The sequence below is a fragment of the Malaya genurostris genome, chromosome 3 (genome assembly GCF_030247185.1).
Source record: "Malaya genurostris strain Urasoe2022 chromosome 3, Malgen_1.1, whole genome shotgun sequence".
In the NCBI taxonomy this organism is placed as follows: Eukaryota; Metazoa; Arthropoda; class Insecta; order Diptera; family Culicidae; genus Malaya; species Malaya genurostris.
The window spans coordinates 268,077,663-268,096,112 of NC_080572.1; the positions used below are offsets into that span (position 1 = coordinate 268,077,663).

An 18,450-nucleotide genomic window follows, 5' to 3' on the forward strand; every position below is an offset into this window, starting at 1 on the left:
CTAAGTTCTTCATTTGCTTATCTAGCGCTGCGTAATTTCTATAATTATCAGGTGTTCCATATTTTCTGAACTTTTTGAATGCTAAAGATCTTTCCGCGTTCAGTGATGAGCACTCTTTGTCCCACCACGGATTGGGGGGAAGGATGTTAGTTTTCGCGCCGGGTACACGTTTCGTCTGAGCTTGAATCGCGGAGTCGAGAATCAAGCCAGCAAAAAGCGTGTACTCTTCCTCCGGAGGAAGTTCTTGTGTTGTTTCCAGTTTCTCAGACATCGAATTTGCGTAATATTTCCAATCAATATTTCGTGTGAGGTCATACGAAACATTGATTGTCTCCGATGGTCTTAATCCGTTGGCGATTGAAATTACGATAGGTAGATGATCGCTACCGTGGGGATCGGGGATTACCTTCCACTTGCAATCCAACCGTAGCGATGTCGAGCAAAGGGATAAGTCTAGCGCACTTGGTCTTGCTGGTGGTGCAGGAATCCGTGTCATTTCTCCCGTATTCAATATTGTCATATTGAAGTTGTCACAAATATCATGGATCATAGCTGATCTGTTATCGTCATGAAGACAACCCCATCCCGTACCGTGTGAGTTAAAGTCTCCTAAAACCAACGTTGGTGCGGGAAGGAGTTCTATGATATCACTGAGCCGCTGATGCCCAACCGAGGCTCTAGGGGGAATGTAGATGGAAGCAATACAAAGGTCCTTACCTTTGATTGTAACATGACATGCGACAACTTCAATACCTGGTATCGAGAGGAGGTTAATTCGATAAAAGGAATAGCACTTTTTGATTCCCAAAAGTACTCCTCCATAGGGGGTTTCTCGATCCAAACGAATAATATTAAAATTGTGGAAGTTGAGAGATATTTCAGAAGTTAACCAAGTTTCGCACAATGCAAATGCATCGCAATTCGTGGTATATAATAAATGTTTGAAGGAATCAATTTTTGGGATGATACTTCTGCAATTCCATTGTAAAACAGTGATCAAATCCTTGACCTCATTGGATAAATTAGCCATCGAAGGATACAATCGCTGAAAGAAGGGGCCATTTTACAGTCAACTGTTTCAAAAACGTCTCAGCTACGGGTACAAAGGTCATCAAAATACCTTTCAAGGGGTCAGAGATATTGAAAGTTTTAAAAATCCAGTCCACTATATCAGAGAATTTAATAAATCCAGCATTTGGTTGATTCTTTGACTGGTCTTTAGGGGCAATTGAGTTTTTGTTTGTCTTAGGAAGTGTTGGAAACTCCTTATCAGATCTCAGTTTTTCTAGATCAGGAGCTATTCTTTGCTTCGGTGTTTTACTAACACTACCATTAGCTGTTACTTTTGGAGGCCCCTCAAGGGCAACCTTCGAACCCTTACTAGGTAGCTTATGAGAGGAAATATTTCTCCTTTTCCTGTTGCTACGAGGGATGGCCGAAGATGTGCCTTCGAGAGGGTCGTCTGAATCGCACTCGTCTGTTGACAAGCAAGCATAGGGATTTGCAGATGGGCTTGGTGGTGTAGCACTCCTTAGCATTTCTGCAAATGTGCGCTTGGAGCGTTCCCTCAAAGAGTGCTTTAGCTTATCTCCACGCAATTTGTAGGTGGGACATGCTGAGAGATCATGCGGACCCTCACTGCAGTAGAGACACTTTTCAATGTCTCTTCCGCAAGAGCCATCCGCATGACGCTCTCCACACTTCGAACAACGAGGCCGATTCGCACAATGGGAGGCTGTGTGTCCTAATTGCTGGCAATTAGTACAGTTCATAACCCGCGGCACGAAGAGACGTACGGGTAGACGAACCCTGTCCAGAAGGACATAATTTGGCAAAGCCGAACCAGCGAAGGTCACACGATACGAGTTCGATTGAGGATAAGATTTTGACCCATCCTCGGCGATCGATACTGAATGCAAGCGTTTGCAATCCAGTATCTTCAGATTCTTGAGTAAGGGGTTTTTGAAACCGCCAACCCCGTGCTCAAGAATATCTGCGCAAGTCAAACCTGCATCTGTGACCACGCCGTCTATTTCGACTTCGCGGGCTGGTACATATACGCGATAATCCCGCGTAAAGAGCTCATTTCGAACGATCTCATTAGCCTGCTTTAAGCTGGTCAACGAGACCCTGAGTTTGTCGGAGCGCATTTTTACTATTTGTGTGATAGTCGGGTAATGTGACGTCAGGTTCTTATTTAATGTCAATAAATTCAATGTTTTATCTTTAGATTTGGTCCGGAAGTACACCACATATGGACCGGTCGATAGCGAGGGTTCATCGGAATATTCCTTAATCCGGGGGGTTTTATTACTGTCAACAACAGGCGGATTAGGATCTGTCTTCATTTCTTCGTCTGGAGGGGGAGGACTCATTGTGCTTACTGTAGCACGAGGTTATATTTAGGCAAGTGGTAAATTATAAGAGGGATGCAACAATAAACTGTAATAAGGGCAGAATAAAGAAAAAAAGCAATACTTAGCTTGTTGTACAGTTGCAAGGAACGGTCGCCAAAAAACCTCTACGAGGAAAAGCACAAAGCACCAGCTAACGGTTCGGTGCGAAGGTGCAAAAAACCTCACCGAGGAAAAGGCACAAATAAACTGTTTATAGTTTGTATGGACTAACGGTATCACTTCACTTCAATGTTCGATCACAATCGACACAGGGAACAATGGCCGCTTGTTTATAATCCGCACACTTGGCCTTGATCGGCGGAACAATAACCGGCTAACGGTACCGTTTCGATCGACCGCTCACAATAAGGCACTGTTCTATTATATAATGCGAAAAAAAAACCTCTCAGAGGAAAAAGCACTATTGTCTATCACACAATATCGTCCGACCACTTTATCACACACACACAACTGGTTTTCAATGCTTTCGCAGTAAATCCAAATCACGTCTGTTCGCTCGGAAGGTTGAAACGGCAAATGAACTGTATTCTATTGAGGAGAATTTTCGAACAAGTGATCCAATGATTGAAAGTCGCCGTTGTCCGCTATCGGTATTTTCTGTTATTTCAATGAATTTCATTTCATGGAATTTTTCAATCACACAATATCACATATTCCTGCTCGTAAATTTGCGTAAGATGTCTTTTCACACGGTCTTTTCGAAGTGTGTATAACTCCAGCAAAAAAAGAGCGTTTGAACCGAATCTAGGTTTTTCCAGTTCACTAATCGTGATGTGTATAGGTTGATTATATCAGGAAAGATAAAGATTATTCGATTAATTGATCGACATTCCGACATCTTGAATCATGCATAGAAATATTATTAGTTGTGTCACAAGAATAACATCTCAAACGACTGGAATGCACACAGACAAATAATTCTATGATCACTAATCGATGAAATTAATTCTATTCTAGAGCTTGAATGCCCTACGTGACCTATAACAAAAAAAAATTAATATAGTTGAAATAGTCAATGTTCAAGCAATTTTCACCGTCCTTCAGGAAATTTGTATTGCCCACATTGTATCAGCGCTGGAGCCAGAGTGTAGCTCGGAGCGTCATTAGCCTTAAATATTTTGAATTATTCATTAATTATTCAGCGCTATTAATGATTGCACTGCTTTTTTTCAGAGAAACCACGGCGACTTCGACTAACTTCAACCATTCAGTGCAATTACACGCGCACTGTAACACAAAGTGACAGGTTGCAACAAAATACGACACAACCCCGTGCTGCTAGACCTTTGCATCCATGGCGCTCTAGGTTGTACGTCCTTTCCCGAGTCTTTGGAGCTAGTAATTAACAAATATAATTTTTTCTTGCTCCATTATCTATTCACATCGGTTTCCTCCAATAGGTTTGCCAAACCTGATTGATTTCTTTCACCACTGTCCTATCCGGGTCGAAGCAAAGACCTTCCCTTTTCTTCATTTGTCATCGCGTATGCATTTATAATAGTGCAATTATTAATTTAATTTCAATTATCAATACTCGCTGGGTTCGGGCGGGGTAGCACCCGTGTGTTCTCCTTGGCCCCTGCCAACGCTCTAAGGGCACTTGAGAAACAGGAATCGATCGATGCGCAACGTCTATTACTCAGCCCGCTGCCATTTAGGAGTGGAATTAGGAGCAATTTTTCGCTTCCTTCGTTGTCCCTTCCACAGTCAAGGGGCGTCGGAAGGCAACCGGAGGTAGTGGGTTTATGGACTAGCTTTTAGACCGAAACAGAAGTCAGAGACCGAGTCCGAGAGAGCGGGAGCCTTTAATTTCTATAAATATGTCAATTTGTTTGCTGCTATAATTTCTTATAGATGCATTTCCTCTTTTATTGACGTTAATTCGATATAAAACGGGTTCCGGATGGATGTGGGGTGGAAGGTAGACAACTCTTTCGATTGATATTCGATACTGGCACACACACACTCACATACACATGCAGACGGCCAATTTTGTGGACTGGACGGGGATGGTTTGGTGGAGCAAAAGAGTTCCATAGATTCTCTCGCTTCGCGTCACATTATAGTGAATCGCATTGGACGAGTCCTCAGTATAAATTACCCTAATTACAAAGCATCCAGACGAAACGCAACGCAAGGTGGCAGGAGGGAAGTTTGCCCAACACGTGCAAAATTAATTGTCTCCGCTTGCTTGTTGCAGTTGCACAATTGAATATTTTATTGAAACGGGTCATTTTTGTAAGTGACCCCAGATGCCATTTGATTGTTGGGTTCATTATTGCGATTACTCGATGTTTGTTTCACTCTTTGTGAATTAATATTAGTCTAGCGTGCTGCTTCCTGACGGCAAATTTTTGTATCCCGAAACTTTGTCCCGAAATAAAAAAAAACATCAGCTTCGTCGTAAATTTCCTTCAATTACATCGCTCAAGCATGGGCCAACTGCATTCATAAAATGTGAACAACCGGGGACCCAAAGCCAAAAATTGCATGATTGAGGTAAATAAAAATTAATTACAGCTCGCGTTGCCCAGTCCGAATGTGAATCATATCGACAGAAACATAAAAATTTTGCATTCAGTCTTGACCACAACCCAACGGGAATCGTATAGGCGCAAGTGAAACTTCACCGGCCCTAAGACGCTCTCTATAATTTAAATCCATTTATTTTTATTATTATTCCCGATTCTGAATATGCCTCCGAGTGCACACGGAAAACCAGAATTTTCTGCGCTAGAAGCGAAACGGAAGGGCGAGAGAACTGTGCGCGAGGTAGCAATCGAAACAAAATAAAATTATTTACCTTTGAATCGATATTGTAAGAAAAAGCGGATGGGTGTTGCATATTTTTGTTTTGTTTCCCTGATCGATACATGGTGGCCAGAGAGGGAAGTGGAGATTCTGCAGGTCATAATTTCCGATTTGTTGCGCTTCTGTGCATCAAGTACTAACACCAGTTTGGAATGTCTTACTAGTTATTATTATATTTTTTCCATTACGTATGGTTTTTAAATATGTAATCGAAATAGGATTTTTATGATGAATTGTGAGTCTCTTTCGAAAGGGTATACAATCGATAAAGTCCAGTCTACCGTCGTCTTCAAAGATTTATGTTAGTGAACCTTGTATTCCGACACATGAATATTATGAACTTTAGACCAGGAAAATCTCGCTTGAAATCAACTCTTAACAGCAAAACTTCATATCTTATGAAATTAATTCATAAAAATAAACACAATACATTTTACATTAAAATTTTATAAACTAAGCATATAATAGTCCCAGAAAGTATGGACGCACTTTGATTTCGCTGTAAATAATTCAGAAGTGTTAGATATTCAAATTGTATTCAATATACGAGGTCTGTTCAAAAAGTTCCCGGAATTTTTTAATTGCGCGCGTCTGGAGAGTCCGGCGGGCAAAATTTTTTTTTTATTGTGTTGGTACATATGTCCCTAATGTATGGTGAAATTTTCAGCTGTATTCATTGTTCACATTCTGTCTTGTAGCGGCTGGTATAGACGTGTTTTTTTGAGCTCGGCGATTTTTGTTAGTTTAAACAATGGAAGAATTGAAGAGTCAAAGAATTTGTATTAAATTTTGCGTGAAAAATAAAATAAAGTGTAACCAAGTGTGCGAAATGTTACAGAGAGCCTACGGTGAGTCTGTTATGAAAAAAACAAGTGTTTACGAGTGGTATAAGCGTTTCCAAGATGGCCGCGAAGACGTTGAAGACGACGAACGCTCCGGTCGACCCAGCACGTCAATAATCGATGAAAATGGGGGAAAAGTGGGAAAAATGATTATGGATGATCGCCGAATCACTATTAGAGAAGTTGCTGATGAAGTTAGCATATCAGTTGGCTCATGCCATCATATTTTTTCAAATGTTTTGGGCATGAAACGAGTGGCAGCAAAATTCATTCCAAAACTGCTGAATTTTGATCAAAAAAACAAACGCATTACCATCGCTCAGGAGCTGTTAAACCTTCTTATTCACCAGATATCGCTCCGTGTGATTTTTTCCTGTTCCCAAAGTTGAAGAGACCTATGAAAGGACAGCGTTTTTCATCGATTGAAGAGATAAAGGCAGAATCGTTGAGAGTGCTACAGAGCATTACAAAAAGTGACTATCAGGTGTGTTTCGAAGACTGGAAAAAACGCTGGCATAAGTGTATTATATCTAGGGGGGATTACTTTGAAGGGGACCATATAGATGTAGACGAATAAATAAATATTTTTTTAGAAAAATGAGAATTCCGGCTACTTTTTGAACAGACCTGGTACTGATAATATTTGACTACAACAACAGAATATTATTTTCAACATTTGCTACTTAGCCATTGTAGACTTGCTGGCGCACCTTCTTGCGAACGTTCCTCATTAAATTCCGTACAGACTTCTTGGCGACAAGTTTTGACACTTTTTTCCAATCTTTTTCGAACTGTTGAATGATTTCGGCTGTCGAGACATGTTTCCTAAGATGTGCCTTCGTTAATGCCCAAAATTCCTCAATCGGTCGAAGTTGTGGGCAATTTGGTGGATTCATGTCTTTTGCGACGAAAGTGACATTTTTGGTAGTATACCATTCTACCGTTGATTTCGAGTAGTGGCAAGAAGCAAGACCTGGCCAGAAGACAACAGGATCCTTGTTGCTTCGAATCATGGGTAGAAGTCGTTTTTGTAAACATTCCTTGATGTATATTTCGCTGTTCATTGAAGCAGTGGTGATGAAGGTTTTCGAAATCTTACCGCAGCTACAAATTGCTTGCCATACCATAGCTTTCTTACCAAATTTTTCGACTTCAATCGATGTCTCGGACTGGTTTAACACTTGCTCTTCTCGCACCGTATAATATTGTGGTCACGGCAAGGATTTCTAATCGAGTTTCACGTAGGTTTCGTCGTCCATGATTATGCAGCTCAAATTTCCAGCAAGAATCGTATCGTACAGCTTTCGAACCCTCGGTCTGATCGATGCTTCTTGTTTCGGACTACGTTTTGGTTGTTTCTGCTTCTTATGGGTTCGAAGATTCAAACGTTCTTTAGCACGAAGAACATTTGACTTCGAAGTACCCCTTTTTTTGGCCACATCCCGAACTGAAACCTCCTTCTTTTGCTCGAACGCCTTCAGTATACGTTTATCCAACTGAGGGCTAGCAGGACCCTTTTTTCGGCCCGTTTTCGGATTATCCTTAAAGGTGTTATCCTCACCGAACTTCCTGTTTGCATCTCGCACGGCTTTTTCACTTACTCCTTCCATTTTTGCTATCTTTCTCAGTGACAGTCCGCGTTCTGTGCACCATTTGTACACAACTGTTCGACGTTGTTCTGCTGAAAGTCCACGCATTTCGAAACAAACTAATGAAAACGAATAAACAACTGCACAAGTGGTTAGAGAAGAGAAACAACAGGACGCAGCCATAAAAATTGACAGATTCTGAACCATTGCGAAACGGCAGCGGTTTTTGGTTGCGACCATACTTTCTGGAACAGTCTTTAAGTCTTCAAATAAATTTGAAACTTGAGATAGAGAAGTCAGAAAGATATTAAACGCAAAATCATGGCATTGCATTCCTTTTCTAGAATTTGACTTTTCTGTTTCAATAAACTTCGCAACCAATTATTAGCGTTCAGAATCATTACATGGTTAGTAGTACGATCCTACTGACATTAATAATCCTTCCAGGTCGGACCTCGAACATACGACAACTGGCTTGTAAGACCAGCACCCTGTGCATTGAACCGCCTAACCGGACCAAAAGTCAAATATATCACAAACTCTATTGAAGCCATTGTAAAGCAACCCGGAAATAATTTTTATAATATGACACGAACGTTATAGAAACGTTTACCAAAATCCAAAAAACAAATTCTTTTTCTCAACATTTATTACCCAACCCGGCGAACGACCGTATCTAGGTTAAAGGCGGGTATAAATAAATGATACAAATTAAAATTAAACATTTATTATCGAGTAACTCTGTTCAATGAAATTCTTTATAAATTATAAAAATATACTTTGTTACTATATTGGACAATGTCTTCTCACAAACTGAGTTTCAATGGATTTTGAAATAAGCAATACTTTCGTTGGTTAAATTTTTGAAAAAATTACACTGAAAAAATTACACTGAAAATTAAGTTGGACAAGCAAAAGTTTTTTTCAAATAACTTTTTTTCCTTAAAAGTGTCCAAATTGAGTGTTTGACTGTAGGTAGGAACCATCTTGTAACAATATCTCATCCGAATAAAAAAAATCGACTTTAAATTAATAAAATCGATTTTTTACCTTTTTCAATATATATATAAAAAATAGGTATAGAATTCGCTCAAACTTTCGAAAAATTTTCCGAGGCCCGGAGGGCCGAATGTCATATACCAATCGATTCAGCTCGACGAACTGAGCAAATGTCTGTGTGTGTGTGTGTGTGTATGTGTGTGTGTCTGTATGTGTGTTGTCAACTAAGAGGTCGAGATCTCAGAGATGGCTGGACCGATTTTGATCAAACTAGTCGCAAACGAAAGGTCTCCCGGTCACCCAGAACGCTATTGAATGGTTTTGAGATCGGATGTTTACTTTTTGAGTTATACGAAGTTTTATGTCAAAATTTTGAGTTTTTTGACAGTATCTGTCACAATTGACCTTGAAAACAGAATATGTTTTTAGACTTAGATTCCGCACGGTTATAGCTATCCAACAAGCCATAGTTTGTTAAAATCCGTCCATTTTTAACGGAGATATTAATATTTTTGTGTAAACGACTTTTCCCCTTATTCCAGCAGTAGAAGTTTTGAGCACTGTATGACAAAGAAATGCTTGGGAGCAACGGAAAACACGATTTTTATATTGTGACATACAATTGTTTCTAAGTGCCCAAAAGACTGTGTACAGCATCCTTTTTCATGACAATTTGCCTTGGACCGATTTTAGCACGGTTCGTTTTTGGCAACATAATCGTTCGAATATGGCATTTATAAACCAGATGATATCAGCATTTTCGAGTTGAAAGTAATTCCATAATTATATTGATTTAAACTACTTACAGCAATAAAAGCTGGAAGAACATAACTTCCATATACCATACGACTCAGTTCGTCGAGATCAGCAAATGCGTGTGTGACAAATAATTTCACTCAATTTTTTCGGAGATGGCTAAACCGTTTTCTACAAACTCAGATTCATATGAAAACTAGTATACTTCCAAATTTGGATCCGACTTCTGATTTCGGAACCACTGGATGACATGTGAAACGAAATTAAAATAATACAATTCATTTTTCTCGTAGACGGCTGAACCGATCTAAGATTCAAATGAAATCTAAGAATCATCTATGATTCAAATGAGAGGTCTTAAAATCCTATAAAAATTAGTCAGATCCGATTTCTGGTTTAGGAGATACAGGGTAATTAGTATAAAAATGTCCATTTCACATAAATTAATCAGGTTTATCGGGTTTGCAAATTTGGATAGTCGATTACCAAATAAATTTATTTCAGTTTAAGCGGTATTCTTTTTTTGATTCGGAATGTACCCCCAAATTTTAATTCGCACTACAATTTCTCAAAGATGTCTACACACTCCTCAGGTGAATTTATCTGATTTCGGCTACACCGATCTTAGGACTCCGGATCCAGTTTCGAATCGTTTCTCAAAGTTTAATCATTTTTTCAAAAAGGCCAAATCGAACTTCAAAAACAAAAATTCAAATTAAAGGACTTAAGGTCCCATACAAAATTGGTGAATTTTATCCGATTCTGAAATTACAGATGATGAATTTTTAAAATTCATACCGATATAGAAGATGTAAATTGTTTGGCGTATTAATTTATGGCCATTCGAATCATTTTGGGTTATGCTAGTTCCTGAATACCGGCTCTGGAAGTACCATAGGTAATGACGAAAAACTCTAAAGTGGAACTTACTTCGACATCTCATGGAATGTTCAATCGAATGTCACACGTTAAGATTGAAATTCGATACGATTTGCAGATTCGAAATTACAGGGTAATGAGTGATTAAAATCTCAATTTGCCGTTTAAAACGACGATAATTAAAATAATGTCATGAGAACTAAAACACCTAAGAATATCCATGCAAAAAAACACATGCGGATTGATAAAAAAAGGTATCATCTCACTGCTAGGTGGATTAATCACGTTTTTCAGTGACTAATTTTGTTCAATATTTTCATTCAAATTCTTGATAACAACTAAGAAAGCTCTTATGCTTCCTGATTGATTCCAAACTGCTCATAAACCCTTAAAAATCATAGGACGAAGAATTTAAACTTTAACTGAACTTCTCGCTCAAATGCAATATAGAAAATTGCCTCATACTTTACACTCAAAATCTAGATGCTGATTACTGTTACTTATATTTGGGCATACAATCTTTTTTCGGTGAAACCCGCATAAAAAACGTGCCTAATCCACCTAGCAGAGATGATACCTTTTTTTTATCAATCCGCATGTGTTTTTTGCATAAATATTCTTCGGTGTTTCAGTTCTCATGACATTATTTTAATGACCGTCGAATTAAGCGACAATTTGAGATTTTAATCACTCATTATTCTGTAATGTCGAATCTGCAAATCGAATCGAAGTTGAATCTGAAAGTGTGACAATCGATTGAAAATTCCATGATATGTCGCAGTAAGTTCCACTTTAGAGTTTACGGTAATTTAAGGTACTTCCAGAGTCGGGATTCAGGAACCAGCATAACCCAAACCGATTCGTATGGCCATATGACAAAAAAAAATGCAATATTTTTGAGTCCAACTTTAAAGCTTCTCGGGATTGTCATCTTCTATATCGGTTTGAATTTTGGAAATTCTTCATCCTGTAATTCCAGAATCGGAAGTCATAATTGGATAATAATAATTAATTTTGTCTTCGTCGATCTGGCTTTTTTTGAGAAAACGATTGAGCTTTGAAAAACGATTCGATACTGGAACCGGAATTCGAAAATCGGTGTAGCCGAAGTCAGACAAATTCACCTGAGTAGCTGTATAGTTTACATTTGTTTCAAAATGTTTGAAAATCAGTATAAACATATATGAGAAATCGTAGTGCGAATTAAATCCGAATCGAAAACTGAATTTCACTGAAACTGAAATAAGTTTATTTTGTTATCGACTATACAAATCTGCATACCTATCGGGTACCGGATTAATTTATGTGAAATGGACACTTTTATACTAATCACCCTGTATCTCCTAAACCAGAAGTCGGATCTGATTGAAAAACAAGATGTTTTATAGAATCTGATAACTTTTCATTTGAATCTTAGATGATTCTTAGATTTCATTTGAATCTTAGATCGGTTCAGCCATCTACGAAAAAAATTAGTTTCACAGTTTTATTTCGTTTCACATATCATCCTGTAGTTCCGGAATCAGAGGTCGGAACCAAACATAATTCAGGAACTTTGTTTTGGAGCATACGACTTTTCATATGAATCTAAATTTGTAAAAAACGGTTGAGTCATCTCCGAGAAAATTGAGTGAAATTATTTGTCACACACGTATTTGCTGATCTCGACGAACTGATTCGAATGGTATATGGGTGTTATGTTATTCCAGCATTTATTGCTGTTAGTAGTTTAAATCAATATAATTATGGAAACGCTTTCAACTCGAAAATTCTGCCATCATCTGGTTTACATGTGTCATATTCGAACAATTATGTTGCCAAAAACGAACCGTGCTAAAATCAGTCCGAGGCCAAATGTCTTTTTTGGTACTTAGAAATAATTGTATGTAACAGTATTAAAAATTCGTGTTTTACGTTGCTACATAAAATTAGAATTAAACAGGCTACTACTGTTACTCCCATTGTATTTAATTGGATCACGGATATTTTGTACGTAATATGAACCAATGTTGATAGATCGTATTGGATCTACTTTTGAATTGAAACGGGGTAAAACGGTACAACGGCGTAAACGGTATACTTTGCTTTAAATAATATGAAACTGCCTAAAATATAACTTCTCAGTACCCAACAAGCATACTGCAAATGGACTGATAAATGAAATAACAGAAATTGAACTTTTGCGAAAAAAATAACTTGGAGACGGGAGTCGAACCAGCAACTTTTTCCAATCAAAGGAATAATTTTACTAATTATGAAACAAATTTGCTTTATTTTTATTATTTGAATATCATTGCAAGAAAAATCTTATCGTTTTGACCACCTTATTTTGTTTATACTAAGAACCCCCATGAAATACTGCCACTCACAACAAATAAATGACGATGAAAGTGCTGTATCACTGCTGGGCACATCTTCCACAAATCCATTCCATGAAACGAAACCATCAATTTTCGTCAATGACATTGTCGTTTTGAGCCACAATCAATAGGCCCAAGGCCATTGTGGGAATGTTTGAATTGATTCTTGCAGCGCACAAAGTAAAAGCACATCACAATCGAGCACTAAAAACAACACAAAATGGTAAATATCCGTTTCAACTGGTCCACGGTGAATGATGCTGCTGGTGCTTCTGCTTCATCTCGCCAACAATCGAATCCACCGGACCCCATCATTGTTGGCAAACAGCAAATTATATCGAACATGGATTTATATTTTATTTGCAACTAATAATTTTCACCCCCTCCGCACGCAGCTCTCGCCTTCCAACCCACGACCAAAAAAAAAACATCTCCCGTAGCACAAGTGCGTAGGACCGAAGCGATTCACGACTTCTGTGCAGCACTTGCACTCCAACCGGCACCCGACATGTAAATCATGCCTCGTCCCCTCGATCCCTCGCTATCCCACTATCCCAGCCCAGTTATCCGGGGTCCATCGATCGATTGTGAAGAAGCTTTGTTTTTTTTGTTTTCCCCGATATTCGGCCGAAGGTGAGATCCTGCGCCAATCATGATCGTCGGCCTAAGTTCTGGCCGAGGACGGCACCGGTTCCGATAACGAGTATAATAATAACAATCATAAACTCAATCGCAACCGTCTCAAGGTCTTATCCGGGGGCTATCGAGCAGCAAAGGGATTTTTTATTTATTATATTTTATTATTATACTTTTCCTCCCCGATGGCGGACTTCAAGCCCCGTAGCAGTTTTATATTACGTTGAAAGTTGCTGTGACTTCCCGAAAAAAAATAACCCTTAGCCGGTAATTTAATGAGAGCTACCTAACAATTCCGACCGGTCTTTTCCGAGTTTCGCACTTAAACCGTCTCCCTGGACGGTGGCGGCAGCGGCAGCGGCACGGGGATGGATGTTGCATTGCGCAGACTTGGTCTACCAGGAGAAAAAAACTAAAGATATACATTTCCTCGAAAATAATACACTTTCCTGCAGGATACTGATCTTCTTCCCTTGTCCGGTTCTGTTTCATTTCAGGCGAAACTTCTGGAGAATTCTCAGGCCTGGCTGGGTGCGTCTACATCATCGATAACGGGTAAGTTTTGTTTTTTTTTCTCGATTTTTATATTCGACGGAGCGCCTTCCCAGCTTATCTATCGTTTGCTAATGCCAGAATCAAATGATTATCGGGCGAGAAACCGTTAGTTTTTTTTCGGTAAAATATAAAAAAAAACGTGAAAAAACAAGAGAAACAAAAATGAGAACTGAAACAAGTGGAGCTTAAAGACGTTTAAAACTAAAACCAACTAGATAGAATCTAAATATAATGATGGAACTGTAAGGTCCTTAGACTCCCTGCCGACACTGCATCAACCACCGTATTCAGTGGAAGGGATGTTAATTGATTTTAAATTATAAACAATGTCGAACCTTGGCTTATGTGCTTATACGGGGTATTGAAATGTTCAAATCTATGTGTTCTGTTCGTGTGTGAGTGTGTGGGTTGATAGGAGATATTCCGACGTATCGTTTTTCTTTTTTTGTATTTCTGCCCGCGAAACTCACTGCCATCAATACGAGAGCCAGGATAACACTCGTCCACCCTTAGTTAGCGTCGTCGTCGTCGTCGTCGCCGTCGTCACCCCCATCAGCTTTACGTTATATCGCAGATCCGCGGTCCAAAAGCAGCGCCATCGTGGTTTCGGTTCTCCTCGCTGCTCTTGGCATCCTTCTATTACCTCAGCAAACATTTACATCAACCCCTCGGCTGCCATCGTCATCGGCGTCGTTTTTTTAAACGGATTCATTTTTTTTCCGCGATTTACCCTCTGCTAGAGCAACGACAACGGCAACAACGACGGCGACCACGACCACGACGACGACGACGATGATGATGTTCTTCTGTTACCGACTGTACAATTCACCTCTTCACCGCGAATATTGTTGTGTATATATTTTCCAAAACAAATTTTCCCTCTTTCTGCTCATTTTCTGATTGCTATATAGAAAATTTAAATTTTTCATTCTGTTATTTTGCATCTCGGTTTGGCTATTTTTTGGCGACTCACGCCTCCCCCCTCTTCACTCACTGATGGATTGGTGGATGGTCGGAAAAGTATCTCGTTGCGGCAGCTGCCAGCATGGGAGGAAAATTCGGTGGTTGTGTGCTTCCAGCCGGCAAGTACTCAAAAACAGAGCAGGGTTATTTTATGGAATTGTAGATGACTTTATTCGGAACTATTGAAAAAAAATACAGTACTAATATATGAAGGATTTTATTTGAATACAGTTTTAATGAGCCAGAATATATTAACAAAGAGACGACTGAAGTGACGGATTCTCTCGGACATTCCAAATCTAGGCTCTGGTACCCAGAAATGTTATTCTTCAGTCCATACCGAATTAAGGTTTGTCATTGAAGAGTCAGTCCAAAAAATAAACTTAAATACATGATGCTATTGCAGTTAAAATTATTATTCTGTACATTATCTTCTTCATAACGATCAGAGTATAGTTTTTTAAAATAGATAATTTTTACTATCATTAAATGGTTTTTATTGTAACACATGGATCAATAAGTCCCGAGACTAACAATGGAAACAACATTTTTTTGCAAAATTTTTTTTTATTCATCAACATAATCACCTTTTAGGGTGATACAATGGTTCCAACGTTTTTCCAATTTTCCAATACCATGTTTATAAAAAAATTTATCTTTCGCTTCAAAATAAGCTTCAGTTTTAGCGATGACCTCCTCATTTGAGCCAAATCTGTTTCTCTGGAGCATTTTTTTAAGATCAGCAAAGAGCCAGTAGTCATTGGGGGCTAAATCTGACGAGTATGGGGGGTGGGGAAGCAGATCAAAGCCCAATTCGTTCAATTTCGCCATTGGTTTCATCGATTTGTGGCAGGCTGCATTGTCTAGATTAAAAAGGATTTTTTTCTCTGCATGTGCGGTCGTTTTTTGCGATTTCCTCCTTCAAACGCACCAGTAAGTCAATATAATAATCACTGTTGATCGATTTACCTTTTTCGAAGTAGTCAATGAAAATCACGCCATGCGTATCCCAAAAAACTGACGCCATGACTTTGCCAGCTGACGGCTGCGTTTTCGGACGCTTCGGACGGCTTTCGCCAGCTGTGCGCCACTCAGATGACTGCCGCTTCGACTCTGGAGTGTAGTGATGTATCCATGTTTCGTCCATGGTCACGTAACGACGCAAGAAATCTTCTTTGTTGCGAGTAAATAGCGATAAAATGCTTTCTGAATCATCGACTCGTTGCTGTTTTTGTTCCATCGAAAGCAATCGCGGCACCCACTTGGAAAAAAACCTTTTTTATGCTCAATTTTTCATGAAGGATAGTAAATACACTTCCATATGATATCTGTGTCATCTCAGCAATCTCACGGAGCTTCACTTTACGATCTTTCATTATAATTTTTGTCACTTCACTCACATTTTCCGGTGTAACGGCTTCCACAGGTCTACCCGAGCGTTCCGCGTCATTTGTGTCGGTACGACCACGTTTAAACTCGGCGAACCACCGACAAATCGTTGCTTTTGATGGACAAGAGTCCGGATAACATTTTTCAATCCATTGTTTCGCTTGCACGGTGTTTTTACCCATTAAAAAACAATGTTTTATCAAAACACGAAACTCGGTTTTTTTCCATTTTTTAAACAAACTACAAAACGACTTTACTCCAATCTCGATAACTCAGCTGTTTCTGGTCGGATCGACTTAAAATTTTGACCCGTTTCAAGAAAAGGTTAGTACTATAGAAAGACGTGGTTACTGGTTTACTACGAGCGCCATCTCTGCTTTAGTCTCGGGACTTATTGATCCATGTGTTGGATAAATAATGTTCATTTACCTTTATCCTTATATGGCTGGTTTTTGATAAAATCTTGACAGATTAAATTTGGAATTAAACCAAATTTTGTGTAAGTTCAATCCAAGATGCATTTTTTTATCATTTAATTATTTATTATTTTTTCATTCATTACAAATTACAGTTACATAATTATGTTGCATGAAGAAACTGCAAACTTTTGAGTTCACTTCAGCTGCACAACTACAAACAATATCAGTGTTGAACAGATTCCAAGAAATTTATGGTCAATTTCATTACACTCTTTACATTCTTAATTTCATATATTTGATGCACGTATCCGCACTGGATTTGATAGTATTATACTATATTTTTGACTCAAATACTGCGTAGTGTTTTTTACCTTTAAATGCACTGTATTTAAATTTATACTGTATTTTTCAGTAAAGTAATAAGAAAAGTAAAGAATTCTAAATCTTTAAGACATCGAATTCGATTCTCCGCAATACAAAACGTCAGAAAGAACAGTGACAACAAGTAGGGAATATAAATAGAGGAGGCAGGGGCGAAAATGGCCACTCGTAAAAATTCGAACACTAAATGCGAAAGTGTCGATTTTAGCGTCAAAAGTAAAATTTTCTTGTTTCAGAGTTTTTGGGTTGCAGAATATATTCCCTGGAACAAATCATATTTGATGAGTGTTTTTAGCTAACTATTTTATGACCTCGCAAACTCGAAACAAAGAGGTGAGGCGAAAATGACCGTTTTTTTGGTGGGACAAAAATGGTCATTAGACTCGGTCTGAGTGTTAAATATATTATTGTTTTTTGTTCACAAAAACTTGCTGGTTTTATGAAACTCAGCACAATTTTCGAGTACTTACCAAAAAAATAGTCCAAAAATCTCTAAATCTTTAAATTGATGATCACAAATTACTGACGACGTGAGTACGTTTCTAAACGTTCCTACAACACATTCAGCATCGACAGCACAAAAGATGAGCGAAAATTCCGAATCATCGAATGATTTGGCCAGATGCTGAGTTTTCTAGATCAAATTACGCAATAATCATTCACTTAAATTTTGGTCTTAACTTGAAGGCAATTGCATTTTATTTCACATGTTTTTTTGGATCATTTTTCATATTTCTTCAATAAAATCAGTCATTTTAACTTTTTTTTCTCTCTTTTTTAACGTTTGGTATTCAGCTCATCAATGCGTCAGCAGTTTATGTTGAGCTGCTAACACCACCTAACGGCTCAACATAAACCGCTGAGCGAAAACCCCTCAATAACTGGTCATTTTAAGATGAAATCAAAAGTAGCCACTTTCACCCCGGTCTTCCCTACAAGCAAACAGAAATGGATTTGTCTCCTTCTATTCTTTTTATCATGGTTGTTTTATTATTCATTTTTGTTCGATTTGTCAACAATTTCTCTACTTTTTGTTGATTTTAAACAAAAAAAATTGTATCGATCTAAAACAAAGTATGCAATAAATCAAAATCATCGTCAAAAATAACTGCATTTTTTCGCAAAAAATGTTCGATGATTAACTTGCGGATTTTTTTAGTTTATATCGAACTTGAAAATATCTTAAAAAGGGAAATGAAAAAAGGCGGGTGGGTAATGTCAGAGACATAACTGGATGTCGTGAATACGAAAACAACTGACATGTTCCTTAACATTTCCGAATATCAATTAGTCGATCAATTGTATGAATTATGCATTTTTCGCAAAAACAAAGAAGGCTTCACTAGATTACTGTGAATTTCACACAGCGAAAAGTGCAAAAATCAAATCAAACAGTTCTAGATTTCCACTAAATTAAGTTTTTTTGCCTTCGATTTGCGAGCAAGAAATCCTAA

The 18,450-nt window shown here is 38.4% G+C and overlaps 1 protein-coding gene across 1 annotated transcript in view; it reads left to right on the forward strand.

Moving 5' to 3' along the window:
- LOC131438167 (protein bric-a-brac 1) overlaps nucleotides 1-18,450 on the forward strand; it is a 466,395-nt gene that overhangs the window by 363,169 nt on the left and 84,776 nt on the right. Inside the window, exon 2 of the mRNA XM_058608000.1 lies at nucleotides 13,787-13,844. Coding sequence (XP_058463983.1) covers nucleotides 13,787-13,844 — 58 coding nt within the window. The remainder of the gene's footprint in view (nucleotides 1-13,786; nucleotides 13,845-18,450) is intronic.